This window comes from Anopheles marshallii, chromosome 2 (assembly GCF_943734725.1).
Source record: "Anopheles marshallii chromosome 2, idAnoMarsDA_429_01, whole genome shotgun sequence".
Taxonomy (NCBI): domain Eukaryota; kingdom Metazoa; phylum Arthropoda; class Insecta; order Diptera; family Culicidae; genus Anopheles; species Anopheles marshallii.
In genome coordinates this window covers 51,414,130-51,431,360 of record NC_071326.1, presented here as the reverse complement: position 1 = coordinate 51,431,360, position 17,231 = coordinate 51,414,130, and the positions used below count along the sequence as shown (strand labels likewise).

The window sequence follows — 17,231 nt, the reverse complement described above, 5'->3', positions numbered from 1 at the left end:
TACGATCCATTTCGTTTGGTTTTGTCGGTACACATGAATTGTATTTAACTTTCCCATAGTTCGTACACTTTTGTCGTGTTACCATGTAGTGTGTTTGCGTGTGCCTTGTGTTTGTAATAATTGGTTTAGCCCTTACTTAATGGTTAAACATTTATGTTTCCCTCCCCGTCTACCCCGATTCGAAATCCTCATATTCCCAAGATTTGTTTGATTTTTTTTATCTCACTACCCTCTTGTTTGTAGCTCCCCATGTGTATTCAAACAATGAACACAACCAACAACACAGCAACATCGCAAAACAGAATGTATCCTTCTGGCGCAAAGCCCTTTACGCTGCTTGTCGACTTGCGCGCGCCAGTTCAATTTTCTTGATGCATGTTTGATGATTTTTTATCAAATAGCTACATTTGTTTACGTTTGCTGAATGGTGTATGAATTGCTTGCTAAAGTAAGTCCCGTGTGATAAATGTATGGAAATGAAGGAGTTACTCGTTACTGTCTATTTAAAATGCGGCCCGCCCTAGATTTTTTTCCCATTTATTAGTTGTATGTATGCGTGTGAAAATTAATACTCATCAAACCAGAATCATTTAGCACTCACGACATTTATCATCCAACTGCGCGCAATGAAGGTTCTACTGCAATGCATCCGTATGCAAATAAAGAAGTGTTTCGCTTGCCGTTAATGAAGTGTGGATACGTCTGGAGCTAATTATGTTTCGTCGAGCGGGCGCGAAGTACCTAAACATTGTTTGGATAAAATGGTCTATGTTATAGTCGTGAATCAATTACTTAATGTTGCTCATCCATTCAGGGACATAGTATCGCAAACCTAGTGTTTGTTGTTGTTGATTAGCATAAATGGTAGCAATTAATAACATGTTTCTGGATTAGTTTTGAGAACTATATGTACTAAAAATCATATTCCGAAACAAACTTTCGTATTAGGATGGAAAAATAACCTTTTTGCGAAAACAAAAACTACTCATATTTCAAGGCAAAATTTGCGTTTAAAAACATGTACCCTTCCCAAATACAATGCTACAATAAATTATCCTGCTGCTGCTGCTGCTGTTGTGTTTCCTTCCTTTTCCCAATAGTCTTGCAAATCCGATTCCGCACGCTGTGATCTGCTCACTGCTTCACTGAGATGTTAATATACTATTTGTATCTTTATATGAGTGTGATGTAAGACATGCCCGTCCGTAGAGGTTGGAATCGGATCTTGAGCTCGATGGTGGTGGTACACACATTTGCTTACCGTGTCTGCATGTTTAGAAGCTGATAGCAGGATGCTGATGAGGAATATCGCATTCACCGACTGTTACCCGATACATTGCCATTTCGCTGATACCATGATAGTGCACAAAAGCAGCCACCAGCACAAGCACATGGAATATCTGGTGCGATTGGAACTGTAATGAGAAAATGAAAGCATTACCCGACCGGCGCATAATTACAACGTGGATGGAATATTATGCTCCGATTCACGCTTACCCAAATGTCACACTTGCCCGGGAACCACCGTTCGGGTACGCGCAAGGCATAGAAAAGGGCGCCAAGAATGTACAGCAGTCCCATCAGTATAAGCCACCCCAGACTTGCTTGGGAAATTTTGCTAAACCATCCTTCCATAAGCACGTAATGTATAGCTGGGATGATGCCAGACAGTCCAAAGCTCATAAATACACCTGCGAAGGAAAGGACAAAATGCTGTAATGATCTAGTCTAGCTGGGATATGACACACATGATCATACTCACCTGCACGGAGCGGTCTCAGATTTGGTTGAGAAAACTTATCCCACAGGGAAGTAATGATCGAAGTAATACCGAGTACAATCACCACGGTCAGGTAGATCAGCTTGTGCTTATAGTGGCAATAAAACCCATAGTAGAGCCAAGGAACAAACGAACCCATGATGAGTAAGGCGATACCACAATAATCGAGCCTAGACACAAACGAAAAGGTAGAAAGAGACAACTGAAATTATTGGGGTGCTCTAATCGATCCGGGGAAACATGGAACCTTACTTTGAAAACAGCTTTCCAACCATTTCCGAGTGACAGCATAGCGTGTGGAAGGCGAACGAAAATCCTAGACAAATGATCGCCCCAATGAAGAAGGTGAGGAAGATGAGTTTCTCTTGCAGCTGAATTTCGAACGATGGGCGCGTCAGGAAGTACGCGGCGACACCGATAAACATCACACAGCCCAGCAAATGCGTCCATATGTTGCCGGTTTCGGTGTGTATGCGAAAGATGGATTTGAAGCAAGCGCTGAACGAAGGCAACGGTGGCCGGTGGCCCTTGTGCAGGAAATCGTTATCCTGTAGCCAGGCCGGCAGGTTTTTGAAGTGACAAACCTTCCACGAAGCTTCCCACACCTTGCGCACAAACTCTTCGGCCTGCTCGGCCGCATTGTGCGCCAGTGCACCAAGATCAATTTCGTCCGAGAGAACGCCTGCCTTCAGCACTTCGGTCATTTCTGCTTCGAGCAGCTGATTATCCTCCGGTGTCGACGGTAACGGGCAGCCGACCCCATCGTCTTCCTCCTCCTCCAAATCGTCATCATCGTCCAGCAGATCGATATCTTCGGACGCGAGCGACACCTCTTCCGGGGCCCAAACGCGGCGCTTTCTTATGCTAAAGTCGGCCCCCATCATGTTGTTGAACAGATCATCGCCTGGCGTTGCATTCAGCGCACTTTTGCGACCGCTGCCCGATGCTGACTGCTGCTGCAGTCCGCTTTCAATGCTGTCGTCCATCTCGTAGCGCAACGAAGACATCGTGTGTCAGTTCAGTCTTGAGAAAAATTTGGGAAAGTGTTAGCTAATTATAAAAAATCGTTTCAAATTGATAAGATTTGCTTCTATAACAGCACGTTTAGTGTTCCGTCCTACCCTCTGCTACTGATAACTTTAGCTCACACGTGTAGTAAACTATACAAGATTACAATCACGTTAGCATAGCCTTCATTGAATGACGTTGTTTAGGAACGTGTTTATGTTCGAAAATACATGGTTGTTAATAAATACTTCAATTATTATGTGCTGGTCGTATATTACGCAGTACTTCACCGCTGCGTCTTAAGTTGATTAACACGCCGTAAAGTAAACGATCACACTCAGAACATCATGCACTAAAGCATCATGGCAGCGTAGACAAAAATGATTTTATCGTAGTTTTGCTAAAAAAAAAAGCATCAGTGCTAATATTTAACAGATTTTTCTTTTTGCGTTCGCTAACCGTTAAGGTACAGAGTTTGATCACCTTGGACTTCAAACTCTATATCACATTGCACGGTCCTAGACTTCCTTATCAAGTTACTAACGAGGACTTTTTACACAAAATAAAAACAGCCGCTGCTTTGGTAATTCGTACTACTAAACACACAAAGTGAAATCAATGGGGTTCGTCAAACATCATTCGTCACGAAGCTTAGATATATCGCTAAAGTGCTAAGCCTCTCACATAAAACTGTACACAACAAACCTTCCCTCGCACTACAGACACACACACACTAACTCTCGCACACAGTTGCAACCTAGGCCAGGTAATGCGACTGCGAAGGAAAAATCAATAATCTACGTCACCCCTAATTCGTTCCTTCCTTTTCCATTCCGCTATCTAAGCATTGCACATGCTTCAACACCGTACAAATCCCTTACAGGCGGATGATCTCCAGGCGTTTTATTTATTGCACTTCCATTGCTAAAACTCCAATTATTCATCAGAAAGCTATTTCCTTCTAATACCTTTCCGAATGTTAGGTGAGATCATGTGATTGCACAACGAATCTCTCAGCACCAGAAGCTCGAGCTAGCTTCAGTAGTTTGTAACACTGATAAAAAAAACCCACTGCTACTTTTTGATAAGGTCGAAATGGGATTGATGAAGCTTTTCGTCGCTTCATCGCACGTTCTTAGCACATGTACGTTATCATTTCCTTACGGCATACAAGACCCAACTCAACGGGAAAGCATCTTGATCTATCGGAAAACTCTACCCAATTCAACGCATTCACATGAAGTTCGGGTCAGAGGAGAAAACGACACTAATGGATGCCCCCAAACCATAACTCTCGCTAGAGATGGTGGACAATTAAATTTTCATGTTGCTGGATAATGGTGCTGAGGTTTTTCTTCTCTTTAAATTGCGTACACACAACCACAGCACTATCTATTGCACTTCCAAATCGCGCACACTATCAAGGACAAAACAACAGTAGCACAGACGAAAGTAATGTTGCCATTGGAGAAGGAGTGTGGCTTTTGTTGGCTAAGTTTAGTGAACGTACCCGGAAATGGTGGCTACTAACAGGCAAGTACGTTTCTGTCGTTCTGTTGCGGCAGCCACCACAAAGAAAGCTACCCTTTCTCCCTTTCAGCTGAACACTTGGATGGGGCAAAAAGGGAATTGCTACCTTGACGGCAACTGCACTCCCCGCGATCTTCACCGTACGTACGCAACGAGCACGAAAAATTCACTCGTGAAATAACTTCAACATACAACGCGACTGACGTATGGAAATGAATGGCTGTTTTGTTTTGACAGAAGTAGTGCGACCACACTGTTGCCAAAGTTCGTTCATCACCGTACCACTGTCAAACTTTTTTAAAATAAAGTTTTCAATGATTGTTTGCATTAAATGAAAGTGATTAAACACTTTCAACAATAACTAACAAATAGTTAGTGTAGGAAAATCGTTTTAAATTCTGAAACAGCCACCATTTAGGTCGTTTTTTGCTTGTCGTGAGAGCCGGATTTTGGTACATAATGTCTGTTCTTAGTTAAAAGTTTATTCGTATTTTTCTTTAAAAAAAAGTGCGAAAGATTCGATACATGCCTCTCTACGTGTCTCAATGTTTGGATTCTCAATAAACACATGTTGCCTTTTTTCTCTAGCAAACGGATTATATTCGCAGCAACGTTTCACTCTGTTCCCATGTTTTTTCCCCTTGCGCTCCGGAGATGATTCGTACGGTGCACGAGTAAATGTTTTGTGGAGAAGAAGAGATGCACGCACGTCGTACATTCTTTCACGCTCACGATGTTTTATCAGTGTGCGTGAATGTGTGAGAATGCGCGAGCGAAGATTCTCCTTTGACAGCAGGTCAAATTTTCAAAACGTAGGGAAGCATCATCACTAGCGAAAAAGTGACGAGAATTCGCGTTCCGACTTTATCCGTACCTGCCGTACACCGTACGTGCGCCATTCAGTGATAATTGTGTGTCCTGCTGCTGCTGCTACTAACCAGTGCTGTGTGGCAAAGTTAGCACATCCTAATTCTAATTGTTGGGGTGAGTAGTGTTTCCAAAAGCGAGCAAATGGTTCATGATTTTTTACGAGCCCGGCTGTGTCGGGGACGCATCGGGTGGTAACATCAGATGAGCATTGAAACAAACCTCAGCACCAGCTACACCCACAATAACAGCAATCTGATTTGGGGATAGTAACCCTTCCCGAGCAGGCGGACGTACCGTTCGTTCCATTTTTCTATCAAATTGAATGTCATAGGATGGCCATAGCAAGTGAGGGTGTTTTTACTGATTGCTTCACTGCAACTAAATCGCCGCTGCGTATCAGACAGTGCGCGCAATCATATTCGCGCTTTTTTCGCATGCATTTCATCGAATTAAATAACATCCTGAGTGCAGTTCATTTGATAGCTAGAAGATTTTCAAGGGCCCTGTTTTGTCGAGGTGCTGGTTACAGGGGGGTTCTGGCAGATTTTTACCTCACGAAGGTTCAATGTCACGTACAGGTGGGATGGCTTTGGGAGGGATACATAGTTTTGTTGAATGCTGTTGATAAAATGTCGGCGAGAGAAATTCAAGAGAATGAACTGTGCGTCCGGTGCAGAGGTAGCCTTGTGTGTGAGAAACATGCTCTGAATATTAGCTGCGAATGCTGTCTGAGATTTAATCGAACAGGCAGAATTTTGTGTCGAACCGCCGCGGCCCAGGTACACGGCGTCTCCTGTCTGACCACCGAAAGTAAACCTATTCTTTCTGCTTGAGTGGACAGAAATTGGTAACAGGATGCTTGAAACATAAAGGATCCGATTACATTGCATCCTCTCTTCTTGTGCCAATTCAACCCCTAACGGAGTGAAACCAGCATAGCAGTGTAGAAACGATAAACACAAAAAGTGAGCTAAAGTGGTGATGTCTGTCCTCGAACTAAGTGAAATCATCCGGTTCGATTGGTAGTTGGGCATCTTGGAGAGAATTTAGTGTGAGCAAACTCTACCAAGCAGCAAATTTAGAAATTTCATTGAACTACACATTCGAATTCACGAAGTAAAAGCAACCTATGAGAACGGTTTTGGTGAGTCAGTTTCGTGATGTTTTCTTTTCAACCCCCTGGAAGATGTGTAAACCAATCCCATTCTCCGACGTCAGGTGCTCTTCTGAGTCACGGGGGGAAGGTTCATCATCTTCTTCTTCTTCTTCTTCAGTGTGTACTAGCCCGACATTTAGCTGATTTTTGGTGCGTCCTTGTGTGTTAGTTGCCCGCTTGCTTACACAATCCCTGGGGTCGTCCTTTGGTTGTGTTGTATTTCATTGTGGGCCGAACGAACAATCTTCATCTGAGCCTTTCTCTTTCTCGCCATTTCTCGCCACCTCGCTCTCATTGCACTCACACCTTGGGGGGTTTGAATACGGGTGCATTTAAAATTACGACTCCCTTATTTGCTCAACGTTTTTCACTGCCGACTCTGAAACTACATGTTTTTCCTCCGCACTCTCACAATCTCTCACGTTTTCGGGCGCTGACTCCTTGCTTCACGAGCTAGTTACAAGAATTCGTCAAGGATTTTCATGAGTGTGGGGTGGGACACCATGGTTCGAGCTTACGTCCGGCAAAAACCATCCCTATTTAAACCCCCAACCTTCCCGAATGGGTGTGGGAGCATCGTGTCACGAATTGTTTGGTGTACTAGGGAGGGAAACTCTACGGTAACTTATTGGAATCGGAAAATCTGTCACCAGCTTTGGTAGAATAATAAGATAAAATTACATTATTTTTTCCTCCCTTCCCCACAGTAATTCCTCGCGTTAATGGAGCATTGCGTGTTGTGAACGGAACTGCAACAGCGCGTAGAGTCAGCACGTACCGACAACTTGAGCGAATCTGTTCAACAGAATCGTATCAGCTGTTCATCTGTGCTTCGAAGTGTGCGGCAAAAGAAAAGACAATTCCTACAGTACGTTAACATCTCAAAACAACCGATCATATTGCAGCATTGTGCAGCACTCAGTGGAGCTCGCGGCATGAATTTGGGTAGTTCCGGTGGAGGCGGTACCGGCACCTCAGCAAACACTTCTGGTGGCAGCAGCGGCGGTAGCGGAGGATCCTATTCGACCGTCTGTGGTGGTGTTGGTACCGGAAGTGCAAACAGTGCTAGCGTTAGTACAGCAGCGAGCAGCGGTGGTTACGGTAGCGGTAGTGGAGGATCCGGCAGTGAGATGCCTGCGGAAATCATTCGCCCAAAGGTTGTGACGGTGAAGCACCCGGAATCGAACAAACCCAAACCGACCACCAAGAAGGGGAAAGCGATCCAGGCCGACGTTGACGTGATTAAGGAGTTTCAGCGCTGCAAAGAGGAAAACATCCAACGGCTCGATTTGAGCAAATCCTCCATCACCGTCATACCCGCTTCGGTGAAAGACTGTACGAGCCTGGTAGAGTTTTATCTGTACGGCAACAAGATCTCTTCCCTTCCGCCGGAGATTGGCTGCTTGGCTAATCTGAAAACGTTGGCACTGAATGAAAATTCGCTAACGTCGCTACCTGACTCACTGCAAAACCTGAAACAGTTGAAAGTACTCGATCTGCGACATAACAAACTATCGGACATACCCGATGTGATCTACAAGCTGCACACGTTGACCACGCTCTATCTGCGCTTCAACCGGATTCGTGTGGTTGGTGACAATTTGAAAAATCTAAGCAATCTGACGATGCTCAGCTTGCGCGAGAACAAAATCCATGAGTTGCCAGCAGCAATCGGCCATTTGGTTAATCTGACGACACTCGATCTCTCGCACAATCATCTGAAACACCTGCCCGAAGCGATCGGTAACTGTGTCAACTTAACTGCGTTGGACCTGCAGCACAATGATCTGCTGGACATACCGGAATCGATAGGAAATTTGTTGAACCTAATGCGACTCGGGCTACGGTACAACCAGCTCACGTCAATTCCAGTATCGTTAAAGAACTGTACGCATATGGACGAGTTTAACGTGGAAGGGAACGGTATTAGTCAGCTACCGGATGGGCTATTGGCCAGTCTGAGCAACTTGACTACGATCACGCTGTCGCGGAACGCATTTCACAGCTACCCTTCCGGTGGACCAGCGCAGTTCACGAACGTGACGAGCATCAATCTGGAGCACAATCAAATCGACAAGATACAGTATGGAATATTTTCCCGTGCCAAAGGATTAACTAAGCTAAACATGAAGGAAAATGCACTTACCTCACTGCCGCTCGATATCGGTACGTGGACGCAGATGGTGGAACTAAACTTTGGCACAAACTCGCTGACGAAACTACCGGACGATATACACTGCCTGCAAAACTTGGAAATACTGATCCTTTCCAACAATCTACTGAAACGAATACCGAACACGATAGGTAACCTGAAGAAGCTGCGCGTGCTTGATTTGGAAGAGAACCGACTAGAATCACTTCCATCAGAGATTGGACTGTTGCACGATCTGCAGAAGCTGATACTACAGTCGAATCAACTTAGCGCGTTACCGCGCACCATCGGTCATCTGACGAACCTGACGTACCTGTCGGTTGGGGAGAACAATCTGCAGTTCCTGCCGGAGGAGATCGGCACGTTGGAGAACTTAGAATCACTTTACATCAACGATAATCCGTCGTTAATAAAGCTACCGTACGAGCTGGCCCTGTGTCAAAATCTGGCGATTATGAGCATCGAAAACTGTCCCCTGTCGGCGCTACCGCCGGAAGTTGTCAGTGGTGGACCGAGCCTCGTAATACAGTACCTTAAACTTCATTCGCCCTACCGACAGATGTGATTTGCTGGCTGAAGGACCGCTGTCTGCCGCGAGCGATTTGTTTCTGCTTTGTATACGTACAAACTGCTGCTGTTCATCCACCGTGCCCATGTCTCATTGTGCGCTTCGGCCTAGCCGGGGGAAAGTTCTTTCCGTTCTTGATACATAGGTGTGTTGTTTGTGCGCAAAGGAAAGTATTCTATTTACTGCACTGTTTTACGTTCAAGTGTTCATCTCAAAAGCATAAAGCCACTTCCTTCTTCGAGACAAAAATCCCAAAAAATCAAATTTATTTGTAACGAATGAAAATCACAGAAAAAATGCGTTTAAGTGCAATGTGTGCACGCATGAAAAAGGGACATACACACAAAAAAAAAACAAAAAAAAAAACAAAATGAATCAATGTGATTAAAATAAAGCTTTAATGTTATTGCTTATTAAACGAAACAAAACAAAAGAAAAAAAAAAACATCATAAAACGTACTACTGCGTGGAACGTCAAATTAGCGTACAGTGCAGATGATAAATGAAGGTGTAATACCAGTGTGGTGTATCAAGGACATATTACTAAAAAGGAACGAAGCGGGAGACTATAAAGAACATCGATCGTTTGTTTCTTAAACTCTGTGTGCGTGTGTGTTTGTGAACGAAAAATACTTTCGAGTTGATCTCCTGTTCCTGCCGTAGTGGTGTTGTTTGAAATGAACTTTTTTAATTTTTTATCGACAATAGTGAAATGAAGAACAAATGTGACAATAGTGATAACCACTCTGCACGCAAAGTGCGTGCGTATTTACTGTGTTTGGTGAAAATTAACAAATGATGTTTTTTTCGACAATTGGGTTTTTATGCTTGCGTAGTAATTGCCAATAGATGGATATGGATCGTCACAAGTAGTTACAAAATTGGTAAGTATTGTAAATACAATACATTAAATGTTCTATTCATCTACACCTTAGCCGTTACTTCTTTTTACTCGCTTTAAAGACATGCGATTAGTATATCTGGTACAAGCGTTGAAGGCAGCTTTTCTACCTTTCCTTTCACTAACATATATGATTATATCAGATGAAGCTTTTCATGGAAAACGCAATGAATCAATTAAGAGGAACTTTTTTTGTAATATTCAAAAGCTTGAAACCTGGTTGTCGCTACTTTATTTATAATGCCATTAGCACATTCAGCGCCACATCATCAAGTGATGCTTTATTGAAATCGTCTTGCACGATTATGACCCGGTGTTCAGCAATACCAGGAGACGTTTTCTTTAGAAGGGAGCAAAATTTCCAGTTATCTCCAATCCGACACGAATAAATACAACATCATTTTAAGATTATAAGAAGTAGCAATATTCATTGTGAAAAATTACACGTCTAAGCATGTCTTAAAAGATCGGTTCATAATTCTGTCCGACAAGAGCTTGGAATTAAAACTTGATGATGTTTTAGGATCATCTAAACTAAAGAAGAGGTATAGTGGCAAGATGATACTATCGCACGTTGGTCATGAGTTCATTTTTTTAAATGATATACTGTTTGTCCTGATAAAACTCTTATGACATTAAATGATCGGCTATTAACAGTATCCGAGACAAATATGCTTACATCCCAAATTGATGTTCCACGATTTAACGATCCAACTTTGTTGATGGTTTGAGGCGCCATCTATCGATAATGAAGCAAAAACTAACGTTGAATATTATAACACCACATATTTGGACAAGATTGTTGTCCCGCACGTTCAGATCATATGATCAGAACAGATCATATATCACGTTCATGATCATAAATCATGTTGGAACACACGGTAGATCCGAACATACTGCGAACTTTGCACTGAGACATGCTGCAGTCACAATTTGGCGAATTAAATAAGGCAGACAGATAGGCTTAGCTAGCTTTCCTGATTTGAAACTGTTACATTTTTCTTTTGGTTTTGAATGCTACCCAGACTAAAGAGCTACAAAAACCCTAAACCTTATCATTTCAGCATATTTTGTAAAAATATACGTATGAAAGCAATTTACAACGCAGGAATGGTAAATAAAACTTTTATGACTGTTGATGAAAGTTAAGGACATATTGATTCCAAAACAATTACTATAACCAATTTAAAGACAGTGCTTTCAAAAATATATGTCAAGATACTTAGCATACAGTATCTTCGTTACTTTTCTTAATTTGAAGTTGTATACGATCTTATTGATCAGGGTGAAGATAACATCCAAATCGACAGACGATAGGAGACAGTGCGTGGGCTTTGATATTGTTTTGTATAAAATATTCGGATGTATTCTTTGGCTAGTTTCATGGCAAGTGTCTGCGAAAAAAGATTTTTTTTTTTATTTTGAAAAGAAAACATCCCAATGGAATAAATTTGTTTTTTTTTTCAAGAAAAATGCTGCGAAATGTTCAAATAACATACAGTTTCGAATTATTTCATACACCTACTTTACATTAACGTATGAAACACCATGCACTTGTAGCTAACAAGTTTACACAAGTTGTTTGAAGTAAGCTCTAGATGCAGTAAAGTGGTCTGTTTCAGTAGTAGCTAAAATTGATTTAATCAATCTTCTACTCAAATGCACCTCTTCTACATATGCTAATTTTGAAGGGAAATCACAACAGGGGACAGAAATAGCACGTTTCCAATAAGTTTTGAACTGTCCGTTACCGTAACCGTACAGAATTTAGTGTGCAAACAACTCTGGTGTAAGTGAAATCACTGACCATTTCCGCAATACATGGTGCAATGGATAGTTGATTAAAGTATTGCTGAATTTTAGTTCTTCTTTCGCTGAACGACAACCGGGCCGAGGTTGTCGCCGCACTCCTTATTGTGAGCACCATGTGATCCATCGCAGTACGGCCACTGTAGAAAAAAACAGAATGGGATTAGTGTTTAAGAAAGATATATGTTATCTTACTACCCAAAAAAGGGTTTTGTGCCTCGGCATGAGGCACGAGGCATACGATCAGATGTCAAACGCTTACATTGTTGGATTTCCAGCATCGGCAAAAAGCGGCTTTCTCGGCAATGTCTTCAATATCGATCATGTCCACGACTTTGGGTTCTTCCAGCCGAATCTTGCTATTTGCCTTCTTTGACGGCTTCGGACGAGCTTCCGGGCAGAAGGCCAAATATGACATATAAACGACTCCGGCCATGGCTGCCGTCGGTGGAATCAACGAAAGCCAATCCTTAACTGTAATACAAACGAACAAAAATGTATAGTGTTTTTGTAAAAACATAATGGCAATTGTAGGAAGAATTCGAAAAGGAAATAGATCATCGAGTTATCATAGGATCCTAAATTTCCATGATGAATGTGACGAAGCAATGTGTAACGCGTCCCACTAAGGTTACTGTCTGTATCTGACTACAAACAAATCTTACATAACGAGCAGAATGAATCTCATGCTTGTTTAGAAGCCCACAGCTCCTCCCAGTGAGTGCAGATTAGAGCACGATACTAGTGTATGATGGCATATTTTAAAGATGGAGCCATCTAGCACGGGTGAAGGACCCCACTTTTTAATTTCTTTACGTCTACCCTGTGTTTAATCTTCCTCTTGCTTGCTCGATTCGATGGAGCAATAAGTTACGCATGAACGGCCTAAAAACTGTGCTCGTGTATCAACGTCAAATCCACTGTATGCCGCGTAAGGTATGAAACAGACGAATGTTGAAGGAATTCTACCTAATACTTACAGCCCAGCCGGAACCATCCGCCGAAACTGTCCGGGATTGGCAAACCCGACAGATAGTTTGGTACGGTTGTTTTCACTAATCCGGAAAGCAGCTGCATGATGGACGGTCACTAAAATGTGCACAAAATCAAAAACGTCTAAGCAGACCAGGGTAACACTGTGTAAACGAGATGTGTAGTGTGTTTAGTGGGCTATCACTGAAACCAACCAGACTAGATCAAATAGGTAATTGTGTGTGGTGCTGTGTTGTTTCGCTACACAACGATCAGCAGCACAACGACGACAACTGCAATGGGACCGATGTGGATTTAGGCCGAATAATTACACCTTGTTGAACACCTTGCAACGTTTAGCTGGAACTACAGTTGTTTATTAACTTTACCTCCTATTCAAGGTGTGAAATGGTCTCTTTGCACCTAAAATATTTGCAACACTCCAACCTCACGGACACGGCTTTTCGAGCAAAAGGAAAGGCTAAAATGGACTGGACCTATTCTTCTTCAGTTGCTCAAGTATCTCGCTCGCACCATAATCATTCCTGTGCTCGTTTTCCTTCTCACCGTACACCGACACACGTTGTGTTGTCTCTTTCGGCCACATACCACATGCAGCGTGCGAAAGCAGCACATCTGCATGGTGCAAACCTTATCGTTTTACTGTCAGTGAGAGATTGCCAAGCGTAAAACGTGCTCTTACATTGTGTTCACACGGGGGAGGTTTGATCCAACGACGTAGCTGTCAACAGGATTTTTTATGGATTTTGATAATACGCGCGAAGCCCTCGTGTTGACACGCAAAGATGTGAAATACGCGCATTTGACACTGTCTGAATGATTGTAAGTTAAGATTTAAAATTTTACCTAACTTTTTTAACGTCTGGTTCGTCTGAAAATTAATACTGCGAAGCCGCGGACACTCACTCCTTCCGGAAGAATAAGGTCTACTTCCTGGTGATGCAAGGGATGTGCAGTTTCACTTCCGAGTTTTCAATCGTTAGTCCTTTTTCGTAGTGAGTCCTGTTATTCCTATTCGAATTTTCTTGGTTTCCATAAGTTTCGTGTGTATTGAGGGTTGCTTGCAAGGCCTGTTCCCCAATCACCAGTCCGGTTGGAGGACTTACGCTTTCTAGTTGTTTACAGTCCGGTAGCAATGAAAGTGACCCTTGATATGGAAAGCAGGCGCTGACTATTCTTCCTCCGTCAAATTTACCCATATCACCCATCCTCCCACGAGGTTGGGTAAGGAATGGAGAGCCTAAGTTATCTTTCTAGAGTCTTTGCATCCATCACCGTATCAGTGGGATCACTACTACATTGCCAACAGAACTACAGCCAAGGTCAAGAAGAAAAGACCTTCCACAAATATTTTGTACAAGAATTTACATAAATATTTCGACAATTCAACAATTAAAATTATAATTTTCAATTCAAATTCCTCCTCCAACGGCTCAACTACGCAGTGGAGGATGACAGCTACGCTAGTCCAGACCTACTTTGTACTAAAAACGCTCGCGTAGTGTCATTGCGCTCCCATGTGAAAACAGTGTTAAGCTCTAGTCCGTAAAGTAAATCCCATTTGAACATCATTTCAAAATATTTATTTCGTATGACCGATTAATACTTAAGAATAAGAAAAAAATGAGAACTTATGCTGTATTCTTTTTTTATCTCGTTTCAGACTCCTTGGTTACGTGTCTTGGTTTGCTGCACTGGCATAAAACCTTGTACTGAATTACGATCGATACTCAAAGGAAAGCTCCAACGTACGCTAGAATGAAAAGTTAATTTTTACAAACCATTCAACCATTGCGTGTCCTTTGTAAGAAATATGTTGACATGTGGCGTACATTTCAATGGTTTATTGGAAATTTTCAATGATCTCTGCGAAAAGCATTGACTTCTTTTGAAAGAGGATTCGCGTAAACACTAAGCCCTCGAGCATACCATAAAGGTAACAATTTTAATCGTTTTCACCATATGTTTGGAACAATTTTACTGATGATCTTAGCGATAATTCTGTTTTAGTTTTTGATTATGGAAGAGAAAATACGTAAACTGTTCGATATATTACTATTAACTTGGTATTTTACACTGATGACGTTCTAATATTAACAGAATGCCGAAATCGTATTCTTATGTTTTAGTTTAATTCATTTGCACCCACTGGAACAAGGTTTTGTGTTGAAAGTTAGTAGATGCAATATAAGGAATTCGAGTTTACATAATGAAACGAACTGCAACGAATTTAAAGCTTTTGAACGATGAACGAAAAAAAGGGGGAAAGGAACGGTTTGGAATTAAACATACGCTAAAACTAATGATAAATTTCAAACAGTTAATAGTAATGTGATTCACTCATAAGATGCTTATTTGACTATGCGTTTTAAAGAAAATGGTCAAATTTTGTACATTTCATATGTTGGTTGCGGATATGGATCCATAGTGTCATTTTAATCTAGTCATAATTCAATAATGTTTGGTTTATTCCGTTGCACGTTGTGTGACCTGAGGCTAAATTAATGATAAATGTAAAGAAACACACACACACGTATAAAAAGAGCAAAAATTGTCGTTTAAGATGGTAAACATTAAAACAAGAAAAATAAATTTAACAATACTGTACACAGTAAAAGAATCATTTAGCGGAATGCATACAAGGCCTAAATAATAAATGTAGCGATGAAAAGATCATACATAAATGTACATTACTTGAGAAGTAAGTCATCAACAAGAAAACAAGCCAACTAGAAAACGCAGTAAATCAGCGCTAAGGAGATGAAAAATGTAATGTGTACATTGAGAATTATTTCAAAGAGATGATGATGTAAAACGTGACGTAAAAGGGAAGCGGAAGTATTGGTTTAAATGTTGTAAGGGAATGATGTGCACATAATAGTGACAAATATAATTGTCCCAACTACCCAATTGAGATGGTCAGTTATTTCAGGCACATAACGATATATATATATATATATATATATATTTATCGGATTACTATACGTTTGGTGGCCAGGTGGCTTGCTACATATAGCTTAGTAAGGAATCCGTTAACCCAGTATGTATTCGAAGATCGAATTTAACAGCAAAAATGGAATTGACATTTCTAGTAAGATACATATTTAAAATGAATGTCATTCCGCTTGAAGAGAAACAGTAAAAAACGAATAGAAAGCGGAGCAAGCGCTTTTTTATGTTACCGAAATGGAATAACCTTTCGATGGCTTGCAATTACATGATTGGAAAACAACAGTAAAAAAATACACAAAGACTCTTCATAGTTTGCGTTGCCCATGTTCAATTGCATCCGTATGTTCAGCAGCATCACCAAACGCACATTGCAGCAATAGTTGCGAGTGCCAGTTCGAGGTGCCATATGCGTGATTCATGTGAAAACAAAACGAAAAGAACAAGAAAAACAACCCAAACCTCAAAGATTTCATGTTTATTTTAGCTCTTGTTTAAAGCCTTTTCGTTAAGTGATGGCAATAAGATAGCCGCGCCATCATGCACTACTACTGCAGATATTCAAAAATAAATCTGATAAAACAAATAATTCACCATGTTTGATGGCTTAACAGTTACGAACCACAGAAAAAGCATCAAATAGGACACTATGTTTTAATATAAGTGATGGCAGTCGCGTATCAGAAGGATGTCGGAGGAGACTAAAAAATCAGATGTAATCCGAAGGCATAGCACGTAAGATAAACCTAGACACTAACTGTTTGATTATGCTGAGAGCAACAAACTATATTTAATTTTTATGAAACATAAGATAGATTACCTATGGTCGTGAATGAGCTCTATGGAGATAGGCAACGTGTATTTTACCAGCAAGCTAAGAAAGGCAGTGCCAGTGTTATCTAGAGATGGGACGGCGTGAAAGGAGCAAGAAGAAGGAAACGAAAATATAATGCGCACACACATAAAGTATTCTGATTCGTATAGCTTAAGCAGAACTATTCGAAGATAGGAAAGATAGTAAAAAAAATAATATAAAGTTCGTGAAATAGAAATACACGAAAAGCGTCAAATAATTGCGAACAAACGATCGCTGATGTTAGAGACATCAATGATGTACAAGAAACGAACCGTTGATAAAATGGTTCCAAATTCCCTATTGTCTGCAACCTAACAGAAGCAAGACACACGAACGAACCGGTGATGTGCGTGTGCAAAACGTGCATCGCATGATAATGCTAGCGAAAGTGTAGTAAAATGTAAAATTATAACCCACAAGGGCTTCTCTAGTGACTGGGGTGGTTGTGAATCAGCCCGTAACGAGTAGGAAAAAGCATCATAAGGTAATGAAACAAAGCAAGTTACAAACATACCTTAGTACATATGATACAGTTATGCAATATCTGGCAAACGAATAAAATAGTATGATGCAAAAGTGGGAAGTTTAGAAGAAAAAGCACACACACACAAATACGCGCAAACATAAGCAAACAAAACAAACATACAGCGAAAACATGG

At 41.3% G+C, this 17,231-nt stretch overlaps 3 protein-coding genes across 4 annotated transcripts; 1 reads left to right on the top strand and 2 right to left on the bottom strand.

Moving 5' to 3' along the window:
* Positions 1–1,274: 1,274 nt before the first annotated feature.
* On the bottom strand, positions 1,275–2,787 carry LOC128718965 (adiponectin receptor protein). The gene is made up of 4 exons (XM_053812583.1): positions 2,033–2,787; positions 1,763–1,950; positions 1,498–1,691; positions 1,275–1,415 (listed from the first exon to the last, which is right to left on the bottom strand). Exons 1-4 carry the CDS (start codon positions 2,785–2,787, stop codon positions 1,275–1,277), a joined length of 1,278 nt encoding a protein of 425 aa, XP_053668558.1.
* Positions 2,788–7,279: 4,492 nt separating this feature from the next.
* LOC128719890 (leucine-rich repeat protein soc-2 homolog) lies at positions 7,280–9,061 on the top strand. 2 transcript variants are annotated; one of them, XM_053813530.1, is made up of 2 exons: positions 7,280–7,349; positions 7,425–9,061. In XM_053813530.1, exons 1-2 carry the CDS (start codon positions 7,280–7,282, stop codon positions 9,059–9,061), a joined length of 1,707 nt encoding a protein of 568 aa, XP_053669505.1. The 2 variants fall into 2 exon arrangements, with proteins under 2 accessions (XP_053669505.1, XP_053669504.1); XM_053813529.1 differs by having other exon boundaries at positions 7,280–9,061.
* Positions 9,062–11,824: 2,763 nt separating this feature from the next.
* On the bottom strand, positions 11,825–12,851 carry LOC128708699 (CDGSH iron-sulfur domain-containing protein 2 homolog). Its single transcript, XM_053803679.1, has 3 exons — positions 12,755–12,851; positions 12,037–12,248; positions 11,825–11,914 (listed from the first exon to the last, which is right to left on the bottom strand). The coding sequence occupies exons 1-3, from the start codon at positions 12,849–12,851 to the stop codon at positions 11,825–11,827; spliced, it is 399 nt and encodes a 132-aa protein (XP_053659654.1).
* Between the last annotated feature and the right edge of the window lie 4,380 nt (positions 12,852–17,231).

Bases quoted from the DNA above. Each gene is read 5' to 3' on its own strand.
- LOC128718965 (XM_053812583.1), bottom strand. From the start codon at position 2,787: ATGTCTTCGTTGCGCTACGAGATGGACGACAGCATTGAAAGCGGACTG. The intron at 1,692-1,762 runs GTGAGTATGATC...TTTCCTTCGCAG, and splicing joins TCTGAGACCGCTCCGTGCAG to GTGTATTTATGAGCTTTGGA. The intron at 1,416-1,497 runs GTAAGCGTGAAT...TTCTCATTACAG, and splicing joins CGGGCAAGTGTGACATTTGG to TTCCAATCGCACCAGATATT.
- LOC128719890 (XM_053813529.1), top strand. From the start codon at position 7,280: ATGAATTTGGGTAGTTCCGGTGGAGGCGGTACCGGCACCTCAGCAAAC.
- LOC128708699 (XM_053803679.1), bottom strand. From the start codon at position 12,851: ATGCAGCTGCTTTCCGGATTAGTGAAAACAACCGTACCAAACTATCTG. The intron at 12,249-12,754 runs GTAAGTATTAGG...TTTGTATTACAG, and splicing joins CGGATGGTTCCGGCTGGGCT to TTAAGGATTGGCTTTCGTTG. The intron at 11,915-12,036 runs GTAAGCGTTTGA...TTTTTTCTACAG, and splicing joins GATGCTGGAAATCCAACAAT to TGGCCGTACTGCGATGGATC.